General features: G+C 42.2%; 2 protein-coding genes across 3 annotated transcripts in view; one reads left to right on the forward strand and one right to left on the reverse strand.

Annotated features, from left to right (window-relative positions):
* The window catches only part of tab3 (TGF-beta activated kinase 1 (MAP3K7) binding protein 3), a 45,655-nt gene extending 38,694 nt beyond the window's left edge, over window positions 1-6,961 (forward strand). The window contains exons 4-6 of one of the 2 annotated variants that reach the window (XM_061976176.2): window positions 1,188-1,281; window positions 1,636-1,719; window positions 6,090-6,961. In XM_061976176.2, coding sequence (XP_061832160.2) covers window positions 1,188-1,281; window positions 1,636-1,719; window positions 6,090-6,235 — 324 coding nt within the window. In that variant the 3' untranslated portion in view covers window positions 6,236-6,961. The remainder of the gene's footprint in view (window positions 1-1,187; window positions 1,282-1,635; window positions 1,720-6,089) is intronic. The other variant, XM_061976177.2, reaches the window with a different exon arrangement.
* A 3,476-nt stretch (window positions 6,962-10,437) lies between these two features.
* Window positions 10,438-12,943, reverse strand: part of tmem47 (transmembrane protein 47) — a 23,500-nt gene continuing 20,994 nt past the window's right edge. The window contains exon 3 of the mRNA XM_061976436.2: window positions 10,438-11,163. Coding sequence (XP_061832420.1) covers window positions 10,985-11,163 — 179 coding nt within the window. The 3' untranslated portion in view covers window positions 10,438-10,984. The remainder of the gene's footprint in view (window positions 11,164-12,943) is intronic.

Raw genomic sequence — 12,943 nt, forward strand, 5'->3', positions numbered from 1 at the left:
AAAAATGTTACAAAAACAAAAACAAAAAAAACATTTAAAAACATTTTTTTTAAATTAAAAAAATTTGAAAATCATTTTTTACCTTGAAAAAAAAATGTTACCTTGAAGATGTTTTTGTACCTTGAAAATCATTTTTTACCTTGAAAAATTTTTTTTAGCTTGAAAAAAAAATTTTACCTTGAAAAATTTTTTGTACCTTGAAAATCATTTTTTACCTTGAAAAAAACATTTTACCTTGAACATTTTTTTGTACCTTGAAAATCATTTTTTACCTTGAAAAAAAAATTTTACCTTAAATTTTTTTTTACTTTGAAAATCATTTTTTACCTTGAAAATCATGTTTTAACTTAAAACATTTTTTTCTTAATTTTTTAATTTTTTTAAAGTTTTTTAAATTTTTTTTATATTTTTGTAAAAAATTTTAATTTTTTTTAAATTTTTAATTTTTTTTAGGGTTAGGCACTCTGCAGGACTGCTTGTATCGCACTAGATATCACACATAAGTAAGCACTCTGCAGGACTGCTTGTATTGCACGATATCACACACAAGTAAGCACGCTGCAGGGCTGCTTGTATCGCACATGATATCACACACAAGTAAACACTCTGCAGGACTGCTTGTATCGCACACAAGTAAACACGCTGCAGGACTGCTTGTATCGCACATGATATCACACAAGTAAGAACGCTGCAGGACTGCTTGTATCGCACATGATATCACACACAAGTAAACACGCTGCAGGACTGCTTGTATTACACATGATATCACACACAAGTAAGCACGCTGCAGGACTACTTGTATCGCACATGATATCACACGCAAGTAAACACGCTGCAGGACTGCTTGTATTACACATGATATCACACACAATTAAGCACGCTGCAGGACTGCTTGTATTACACATGATATCACACACAAGTAAGCACGCTGCAGGACTGCTTGTATTGCACATAATATCACACAAGTAAGCACGCTGCAGGACTGCTTGTATCGCACATGATATCACACACAAGTAAGCACTTTGCAGGACTGCTTGTATCGCACATTTTACATGCAAGCCCATATAACCCCAAACTTGTTTAGTGCTGACTTGGGACCAATATTAATATCTGAGCGGGACAGCCCTGGTGTGAATGTTGAAGTGTTTGTATGGTAATATTTGGACTTTGTCAATGATCCACTGCAGCCTGAGGAGATGACTCGATTGCGGAGCCTCAACAGACAGCTTCAGATTGATATCGACTGCATGCTGAAGGAGACAGATCTACTGCAGTCCAGAGGTATCCAAACAAAGCGCGCAGCATCACTCATAATGCTAAAGCATAACTCCAAATTCATTTGAGAGCATTGATCTTGGAACAGCCGAGCCTGGAAGCAGGCACTGGTGTCCTCGGTGATGGATGAAGCTTCATCCTCAGGACAGATGCAGCCTTCTAAAGTGCCCCAATGATCCGTAACAGCAATTAAGTCTGATCCACGGGTGGCTGCTTGCTTAGTCCATGGCTAGTTGTATCTGTCCCTCCCTAGTCTCCTATCCACACCGTCTTAAAAGCATCCCACTAACGTGTGACTTATCATTTGTCATGATTGAATCATGTTTCCTAGCGGTGCATACAAGTCTTCTTTATTCACAGGCAAGTTTGACCCGCAAGCCATGAACAACTTCTACGACAACATCCAGCCTGGCCCAGTGGTGCCGCCCAAACCAGGAAGGAGAGGTCAGACCGCTTTGTTCTTTCCCACATCGACATGCTTCATTACTTTAACATGTGTTTGATGAACAATTATAGCCCGTTACTTGTTTCAGTGTTTTTCAACCTTTTTTGAGCCAAGGCACATTTTTTGCTTTGAAAAAATGCGGAGGCACACCACCAGCAGAAATCATTAAAAAACAAAACTCAGTTGACAGTAAAAAGTCGTTGTCGAAATTGTTGGATATGACTTTAAAGCATAACCAAGCATGCATCACTATAGCTCTTGTCTCAAAGTAGGTGTACTGTCACCACCTGTCACATCACACCCTGACTTATTTGGACTTTTTTGCTGTTTTCGTGTGTGTAGTGTTTTAGTTCTTGTCTTGCGCTCCTATTTTGGTGGCTTTTCTCTTTTTTTTTTGCTGTTTTCCTGTAGCAGTTTCATGTCTTCCTTTGAGCGATATTTCCCGCATCTACTTTGTTTTAGCAATCAAAAATGTTTGTTGTTTTTATCCTTCTTTGTGGGGACACTGTTGGTTGTCATGTTCAGATGTACATTGTGGACGCCGTCTTTGCTCCACAGTAAGTCTTTGCTGTCGTCCAGCATTCTGTTTTTCTTTACTTTGAAGCCAGTTCAGTTTTAGTTTCGTTCTGCATAGCCTTCCTTAAGCTTCAATGCCTTTTCTTAGGGGCACTCACCTTTTGTTTATTTTTGGTTCAAGCATTAGATACCTTTTTACCTGCACGCTGCCTCCCGCTGTTTCCGATATCTACAAAGCTATTAGCTACCGGCAGCCACCTACTGATATGGAAGAGTATTACATGGTTACTCTGCCGAGCTCTAGACAGCACCGACACACAACAACAACACATCATTCGCAGACTATAATTACTGGTTTGCAAAAAATATTTTTAACCCAAATAGGTGAAACTAGATAATCTCCCACGGCACAGTGGTTGAAAAACACTGACTTATTTGTCTGGTGCATTTTTGCTAACTTTGCTGGTATACACATGAAATATTTTGTTACTTGACAAATGTTACCTGTTAGTGTAACGCAGGGGTGCTCATTACGTCGATCGCGATGTACCGGTCGATCTCGGAGGGTGTGTCAGTCGATCACCAGCCAGGCATTAAAAAAATAGTCCTAAAAAAGAGCGATCATAAATCTTCACTATGACGTCACTTCCGTCACTTGATTGACATTCACGGCACCCGAGGGTCTTCTGAGATGACGCTGGCTGCTGCCAGCTCATTAAAATGACCGACTGGAAGGCGAGAAACACTTTATTTCAACAGACTCTGGCGCCGTACCTGTCGTCAAAACTCCAAAGACCGACTGCACAGTTGCACAATAAAAGCTCTGCTTCATCCTGCCTGCGCTACCAAAATAAGAGTCTCAGAAAGCTGGCGTGCTCAAGCTAGCAAGCTACGGAGTTTGCCGACAATGTATTTCTTGTAAAGTGTATACAAAGGAGTACGGAAGCTGGACAAATAAGATGCCAAAAACCAACCACTTTCATGTGGTATTGGACAGAAAGGAGGACTTTTTTTCTCCTCCATTCGAAAATGCGGACGTTATCAGCACCACTGTCTGATTCCAATCAATGCAAGTCATCACAATCTGGTAATACACCAACTTATATTCTTGTCTTCATGAAAGAAAGGAATCTATATGTGTTAAACATGCTTGTATTATCTTTAACCACCTTTAACTTGTTAACAATATTAACTATATGTGTTAAACATGCTTGTATTATCTTTAACCACCTTTAAGTTAACAATATTAACTATTTGTGTTAAACATGCTTGTATTATTTTTAACCACCTTTAACTTGTTAACAATATTAACTATATGTGTTAAACATGCTTGCATTATCTTTAAACACCTTTAAGTTGTTAACAATATTAACTATATGTATTAAACATACTTGTATTATCATTAAACACCTTTAATGTATTAACAATATTAAATATATGTGTTAAACATGCTTGCATTATCATTAAACACCTTTAACTTGTTAACAAAAACATATATTTCATAAATAAGTAAATATAAATTATATATATGAATGAGGTAGATCCCCACGACTTGATCAATTGAAAAGTAGCTCGCCTGCAGAAAAAGTGTGAGCACCCCTGGTGTAACGGGTCTGGACTTGTGATGAGTTTGTCGACAGCGATCACACAAATGGACTTTTATTCTGAAAATGAAGTAAAAATCACATAAACTCCTTCTGTGACTCCTTGTCTCGCTCTGCTTCCTCAGCATCGCAAGCAGCAAAGTCAAAGTTGAATTTTTTTAAGAAATGCACACTATCTTTATACAGCATTGACTCAATAGAAGATGTAAAAAGCAAACACTGCAGACTGCCGGCCAAAATAAATAATAATAATAATAATAGATTTTATTTGTAAAAAGCCCTTTCCATTGAGCAAACAACCTCAAAGTGCTACAGTGTATTATAAAATAAAAAGATAATAAAAATAAATAAGAACTAGAACGCATATATCTAAAAAAAAAAAAGGCTTTTTTTAAAAAGAAGGGTTTTTAAGCCTTTTTTAAAAGCATCCACAGTCTGTGGTGCCCTCAGGTGGTCAGGGAGAGCGTTCTGCAGACTGGGAGCGGCGGAGCAGAAAGCCCGGTCTCCCATTGTTCGTAGCTTTGTCCTCGGAGGTTGGAGGAGGTTAGTCTGTCCGGAGCGGAGGTGTCGTGTGGAGGATTTGGGGGTGAGCAGTTCTTCTTAAAGAACTGCGTGGCGAAGGAGTTAAATAAAAGCAAGACAACGTGCATATTTACAGTATTGCACATACCTGAAAATTGTACCGCTTTGCTTCCTACACACAGAAAACGTGGTCACATGTCATGAAAGAGGACCGCGTCAAACAAATCACGCCAACACTGTCACTCAAACAAAACGCTTGTAGCGCTCAAAATAGCGGTTAAAATAACACAAAAACACTTGGTATCTTAAGGGTACATAAAAAGTAAACAATTTACGGCAAGAATTACAAAAACAAACCGTTCGTTTTTTGTTAGAAAATGACACACGGCACGACACCAATTTGGACACAACTCACCTCGGCATCGCAAACAGCGAAGTGAGGAGGAAAAGGAGGAGCCACAGAACTATAACACACCTTTTCAGTGTATTGGCATTGTGGCCGTCGGTGAAGAAATATCTATAACTTAGACGCAGCGCTTTCTAAGCCGCAGAGTTCAAAGTGTAGGAAAAAAGTACCGTATTTTCCGCACTATTAGCCGCACCTAAAAACCACAAATTTACTCAAAAGCTGACAGTGCGGCTTATAACCCGGTGCGCTTTATATATGGATTAATGTTAAGATTCATTTTCATAAAGTTTCGGTCTCGCAACTACGGTAAACAGCCGCCATCTTTTTTCCCCGTAGAAGAGGAAGTGCTTCTTCTTCTACGCAAGCAACCGCCAAGGTAAGCACCCGCCCCCATAGAACAGGAAGCACTTCTTCTTCTACTGTAAGCAACCACCCGCCCCCATAGAAGAAGAAGAAGAAGCGCGCGGATATTACGTTTCATTTCCTTTGTGTGTTTACATCTGTAAAGACCACAAAATGGCTCCTACTAAGCGACAGGTTTCCGGTTCATGAAAAGACGCAATCTCTCCATCCGCACACGGACTACTATTTCACAGCAACTGCCTAAAGACTTTCAAGAAAAGCTGGCTACTTTCCGTGCATATTGTAAAAACAAGATAGCTGAAAAAAAGATCCGGCCAGAGAACATTATCAACATGGACGAGGTTCCACTGACTTTTGATATTCCTGTGAACCGCACTGTGGATACAACGGGAGCACGTACGGTGAATATTCGCACCACAGGGAATGAGAAGTCATCCTTCACTGTGGTTCTAGCTTGCCATGCTAATGGCCAGAAACTTCCACCCATGGTGATATTCAAAAGGAAGACCTTGCCAAAAGAGACCTTTCCAGCCGGCGTCATCATAAAAGCTAACTCGAAGGGATGGATGGATGAAGAAAAGATGAGCGAGTGGTTAAGGTAAGTTTACGCGAAGAGGCCGGGTGGCTTTTTTTCACGCAGCTCCGTCCATGTTGATATACGACTCCATGCGCGCCCACATCACGCTGGTTTTTAATATATTATTAAAGTTTGACTGACCTATCTGACTGTTTTTTTGACATTCCTTTAGCGCAGTTAGATGCGGCTTATAACACGGGGCGGCTTATAGGTGGACAAAGTTTTGAAATATGCCGTTCATTAAAGGCGCGGCTTATAACCCAGGGCGGCTTATGGTGCGGAAAATACGGTAGTGCCTTATAGTTTGGTGTTTATTGAGCAGCTTTGAAATGGAACTATTCCTTACAAGTGTGTGCTGTTTGTCCCTGTGTGTGTCAGACGGGGACCATACCTCCAAGCCGGTGTCGGTGCCTCAGAGGGACGAAGACTTTGAAGGCGCACAGTGGGGCTGTGAATACTGCACCTTCCTCAACCACCCCGCTCTCAAACGCTGTGAACAATGCGATATGCCGCGCTACACCTGAGCTGAAAAACGCCGCATCCGCCTGCCGCGCCCTCCTAGAATGAGGAGGAAGTGGCCTGTCAATCAATATTTAAGAGCCTGCTGAGGAAGAGCCACCATCCCTCCCTGGCCAACTTGTCCTGCTCTTATCTGCTACTCCTGTGCACTTTGATTTCAACCTCTTGTTTTTATTTCAGGGGGGGGGGGTTGGCGACTCCGATGGCTAATCTTTTTAAAAGGACTCGGGCAGCGAGTGTCCCGCGGAGTCACAAAGGTCAAAGTTAAAACAAGGATGGACTTGTGGTTTACCTGCAAACATTCCACGCGGAACGAGGGACTGTCCTGTTTACACAGCTGCATCCATTCCCGCTCTCCGCTCCAGGAACGGTATCTTATTTCTCTCTCTTGCTGACAGTGGAATAATGCAAGGTCTGACTAATGCAAATGTAGACTCTACACTGTATTTGGCTCTGGCTTCAGAGCTGTGGGGGACAAGAACACTAAAAAAAACAAAAAACATGAGTATATCCCTGGTACTTTTATGGCACCCTCTGTATTACGTGATGGTTTCCTGTGCGAATGCCTCAACTTGCTGTAATTAATAAAGGAGCGGATTCTGTGACGTGACCAAAGTGGGCTGGCATGTCCTTACAATAACAGCGAGACAAAGAAGACCTCCCGACATATGGCACCATGTACTGTAAGTCTTGTGTATCGATAATTATTGATGTTTTTTATGACTTTTGGAAAATATATTTTATTTAAAATGTAACTTTCCTGTGATTATAACCCCTCAGCTATCAGGGCAGAAAGGAGACGTCAACACAAGCATGGAAAACAATGCAAACAAACTATTTAGATCACATTAAACACTTAACAGTAAGATATTAAAATAAGGAATATGTAAAAAATGCTTGATAAAGTGTAAGAAAATAGTGAGAAAATGGAAGCATAGAGAGAACTATTTTCTGCAGGTTTAGTGGCAGGAATTTACAGCTGTGCTCTAAAGGGTGAGCTCAGGTGGTGTGGTATTAGTGGTCTTGCCTTGCATCATTTACAGACCACATTGGTCTGACTACTGCATACTTGCCAACCCTCCCGATTTTCCCGGGAGACTCCCGAATTTCAGTGCCCCTCCCGTAAATCTCCCGGGGCAACCATTCTCCCGAATTTCTCCCGACTTCCATCCAGACGACAATATTGGGGGCGTGCCTTAAAGGCACTGCCTTTAGCGTCCTCTACAACCTTTTCGTCACGTCCGCTTTTCCTCCATACAAACAGCGTGCCGGCCCAGTCACATAAGTGAATGCAATCCATACTTGATCAACACCATACAGGTCACACTGAGGGTGGCCGTATAAACAACTTTAACACTGTTACAAATATGCGCCACACTGTGAACCCACACCAAACAAGAATGACAAACACATTTCGGGAGAACATCCGCACCGTAACACAACATAAACATCCATCCATCCATCCATCCATCTTCTTCCGCTTATCCGAGGTCAGGTCGCGGGGGCAGCAGCCTAAGCAGGGAAGCCCAGACTTCCCTCTCCCCAGCCACTTCGTCCAGCTCTTCCTGTGGGACCCCGAGGCGTTCCCAGGCCAGCCGGGAGACATAGTCTTCCCAACGTGTCCTGGGTCTTCCCCGCGGCCTCCTACCGGTCGGACGTGCCCTAAACACCTCCCTAGGGAGGCGTTCGGGTGGCATCCTGACCAGATGCCTGAACCACCTCATCTGGCTCCTCTCGATGTGGAGGAGCAGCGGCTTTACTTTGAGCTCCTCCCGGATGGCAGAGCTTCTCACCCTATCTCTAAAGGAGAGCCCCGCCACCCGGCGGAGGAAACTCATTTCGGCCGCTTGTACCCGTGATCTTGTCCTTTTGGTCATAACCCAAAGCTCATGACCATAGGTGAGGATGGGAACGTAGATCGACCGGTAAATTGAGAGCTTTGCCTTCCGGCTCAGCTCCTTCTTCACCACAACGGATCGATACAGCGTCCGCATTACTGAAGACGCGGCACCGATCCGCCTGACATAAACACAACAGAACAAATACCCAGAACACTTTGCAGCACCAACTCTACCGGGACGCTACAATATACACCCCCCCGGCTTCTCTGCATAGGCTGCTGCCCCCGCGACCCGACCTCGGATAAGCGGAAGAAGATGGATGGATATGGCAAACTTCCTGTTAACCTGGCTAACTTCCTGGTTACCTGGCAAACTTCCTCGTAACTTGTCTATCATCCTAGTAATCCATACTTGCCAACCCTCCCGGATTTTCCGGGAGACTCCCGAAATTCAGCGCCTCTCCCGAAAACCTCCCGGGACACATTTTCTCCCGAAAATCTCCCGAAATTCAGGCGGACCTGGAGGCCACGCCCCTTCCAGGTCCGCATGGATTAATGTTGTTGTAATATATTGAGTTGGAGGCAATAAACAGGCGAGGGGATGAAGTACGTCTCTTTACTGTAGACTTCAGAACAGACTCACACACTTGACGTCAGGTGCGCAACACCACGTAAATCGTTGGCCAACCAAAAAGTAACCACAGTACGCTATAGCCAACATTCACCAGGAGATGGCAACAGACAAACTGCACTGTGTGTTGTCTCTGTCCCTCTTGATATGTATATATATATATATATATATATATATAAGAAAATACTGCACTTTCAGTGAATTCTAGCTATATATATATATATATATATATATATATATATATATATATATATATATATTAGAGATGCGCGGTTTGCGGGCACAACCGCGGAGTCCGCGGATTATCCGCGGATCGGGCGGATGAAATTTTAAAAAATTAGATTTTATCCGCGTGTCGGGTCGGGCGGTTGAAAAAAATAAAAATTAGATTTTAAATAGATTCAGGCGGGTGGCAGTTAAACCAATTCGGAAATATATATACATAGTTAAATGTTACCCACATACGAAAAACGAGCAGGCACCTGCAGCATATGCCACAACAGAAGAAGAAAAGAAAAAAAGAGATGGACACTTTTACGGAGCGGAGAAGGGACGCCTCGCCGGGGTCCGGGACCGAGGCCCCTTCCCCCGAGAGGGCCCCACCGGGAGCCGTAGTTGAGGCGATCCGCGAGAAGGGCCCGACGCACGTCCAGGGTCACCACCGCACCGACACCCCGCCTCGTCCGCCTTCGCCGCGGCCGGCATCACGCACAGCAGGTAAGCAGCTTACCTGCCCGCCACCCCCGTGGCCGGGGGCTCGTAACAGGGGTCACTCCGCGCGCTCCGCCCGCGCAGCTTACCTGCCCGCCACCCCTGTTGCCGGGGGCGCGTAACAGGGGTCACTCCGCGCGCAGTGCGCTCACGAAAGGGGTGGGGCTCACCCTGGTTGATATAGACAGCAGGACGGTGGCCATGTAAGTCGGAACCCGCTAAGGAGTGTGTAACAACCCACCTGCCGAATCAACTAGCCCTGAAAATGGATGGCGCTGGAGCGTCGGGCCCATATACCCGGCCGTCGCCGGCAGCGAGACGCGCTTGGAGGTGCGCTCAGCGCGGCTCCCACTGGTGTGCGTCTGGGTCGTGACAGCGTGGCACGCGAATGTCTGCACTGCATTGGATCAGTCTCCTTTCTTTAACAGGCAAAAGCTTTATAACCTCACTAATGCCTTGCATCGTCTATATTAGATATATAACAACGGGCGAGCGCGGGCGGATGCGGTTCTGATCAAATGTTACATCGGGTGGATGGCGGATGGTTGACGACTTTCTGATGCGGTTGCGGATGAAATAATTGCCTATCCGCGCATCTCTAATATATATATATATATATATATATATTTATTTTACTATATATATATATATATATACACAGTATATATATGTGTATATATGTATATATATATATATATATATATATACACAGTATGTATATATATGAAATACTTGACTTGGTGAATTCTAGCTGTAAATATACTCCTCCCCGACCACACCCCCCACCCCCCACCTCCCGAAATCGGAGGTCTCAAGGTTGGCAAGTATGTAGTAATCTGGCTAACTTCCTGTTAACCTGGATAACTTCCTAGTAACCTGGCTAACTTCCTAGTAATATAGCTATTATCCTGTTAACTTGGCTAATTTCCCAGTAATTGGGCAAATTTCCTGTTAATCTGGCCATTTTCTTGTTAATATGGCTAACTTTCTGTTAACCTGGCTAACTTCCTAGTGATCTGGCTAATTTTCGGATGAATAAGAAGACCTAATGAACCTTTTTGAGCAACGAATCAAATGGCGCAACGCCCAAAGACTCACACTCCTAATTTGTTACATAAATGATTCCATCAAGTTATCGTTCATTTCTGTGAAAAGTGTCCAGTTTGCCAAAACGAATAACAAAATGTTGTCCAAACTTTGGTACTGGAAGTAACTTTTTAATTAAATAATCTTCATGCAGTGTCACCATTCACTACTGCAACACAGACTGTGGTGTTTTATTACTACAATGATCGTCTTTGACCAAAACAAGCCATTCAGGCATCACATGAGATGCGTGAGGCATCCACTGATCATCTGCCATCTTTCATAATGTCCTGATATTTCACAGGAATGCAGTGTTTGTGTCCTGTTTTGGTCTAACTCCCTCTTCCTTCCTGGAGACCTGTGAGGTCACGTGATGCATCTAAAGAGGAATACTACTTGGATTCATTTGTAACTAATAATCCCAAGGTAAACGAGAGCATGCCGTGTTTCTTCTCCCCTGAAAGTTCTCCCCCCCCCCCCTGGTCTCTAGTAGTAGTCTTCGTAGTTCTTGGAATTGAGGCAGTAGAGGATGGCGCCTCCAAAGGAGAAGATGGTGGACCCCCAGCCCAGGCCGTAGCCCCAGTTGAACTCGTGGTACACTCGCAGAGTCACCGCCTCGATGAACTTGATGGGGAACAGGACCAGACTGCAAAGCTGGAGCACCACTGGGAAGGAAGCAAGGTGACGTAAGCACATATTCTCGCTACAGCAATAGTTGAATGGCAACATTCCTCTACAATAAATAAACACAACAACTGAGTGTATTTCAACGTTTATGAGGCTACTTCCAGAGGTGGGTAGTAACGCGCTACATTTACTCCGTTACATCTACTTGAGTAACTTTTGGGATAAATTGTACTTCTAAGAGTAGTTTTAATGCAACATACTTTTACTTTTACTTAAGTATATTTATAGAGAAGGAACGCTACTTTTACTCCGCTACTTTTATCTACAATCAGCTCGCTACTCGCTACTAATTTTTATCGATCTGTTAATGCACGCTTTGTTTGTTTTGGTCTGTCAGACAGACCTTCAAAGTGCCTGCCTTACTGGTGACGTTTCAGTTCGTTTCACCAATCAGATGCAGTCACTGGTGACGTTGGACCAATCAAACAGAGCCAGGTGGTCACATGACCTGACTTAAACAAGTTGAAAAACTTATTGGGGTGTTACCATTTAGTGGTCAATTGTACGGAATATGTACTGTACTGTGCAATCTAATAATAAAAGTTCAAATCAATCAATCAAAAGTGTGAAGGAAAAAAGATACTTGTTTTATTTCAACCGTACCGTCAAGACTGACCGCACATGAGGACGTTCCTGTCTTCACAATAAAAGTGCCGCGCCATCGCGCCTGCGCTTTCAAAACAAGAGTCTTCGAAAGCCAGCGTAAACAAGCTAGCAAGCTACGGAGTTTGACACCAATATATTTCTTGTAAAGTGTATAAAAACGAATATGGAAGCTGGACAAATAGGATGCCAAAAACCCACCACTTTCATGTGGTATTAGACAGAAAGGAGGAACTTTTCTTCTCCTGCATTTGAAAACGTGGACGTTATCACGACTGTCTGATTACAATCAACGCAAGTCATCAGAATCAGGTAATACACCAACTTATATTCTAGTCTTCATTAAAGAAAGGAATCTATATGTTAAACATGCATGTATATTCATTAAAACACCTTTAACATGTAAACAAAAACAGCAAAATAAATACTTATAAATTATATACTGTATATATCAATGTATATGTATGTATGTATGTATATATATATATATATATATATATGATATGAGTGTGTATGTTACTCATCAGTTACTCAGTACTTGAGTAGTTTTTTCACAACATACTTTTTACTTTTACTCAAGTAAATATTTGGGTGACTACTCCTTACTTTTACTTGAGTAATAAATCTCTAAAGTAACAGTACTCTTACTTGAGTACAATTTCTGGCTACTCTACCCACCTCTGGCTACTTCCTGGTTCATGAAGAGGAAGTTTATATGTTTGAATGAGGAGAATGAAGTTCAATTAAAAAATGTAGATTCTAAACAGCAATTTATATTTTTTTAAGTGAAATGTTGCAAGTAATACATTATACTTTTGTTTATTAATATATGATTGAAATATATTTTATTACGGTATGAATAAAATCATCCATAGACCATATTCAGCATGTTTTTGTTAATATTTTGGTTTCTGACGGGAGCACAAAAGGATCCAAATATTTTATTTCATTCATTCATCACAATAGTTTAGCTTTTTAAATGTATTTTGGTATGGTGATTATTTCACACATACATTCTAAATCTTTATTTGTATTTTTAATGTATATTTACTTAATAGACATACTGATATTTGTTAGTGAATTTTTTCAACTGTAATAAATCATTTTTATTCATTCACATTTCAGAGTTTAATTTGTATGTTTATATTACTTGTT

This window comes from Nerophis lumbriciformis, linkage group LG14 (genome assembly GCF_033978685.3).
Source record: "Nerophis lumbriciformis linkage group LG14, RoL_Nlum_v2.1, whole genome shotgun sequence".
NCBI lineage: Eukaryota > Metazoa > Chordata > Actinopteri > Syngnathiformes > Syngnathidae > Nerophis > Nerophis lumbriciformis.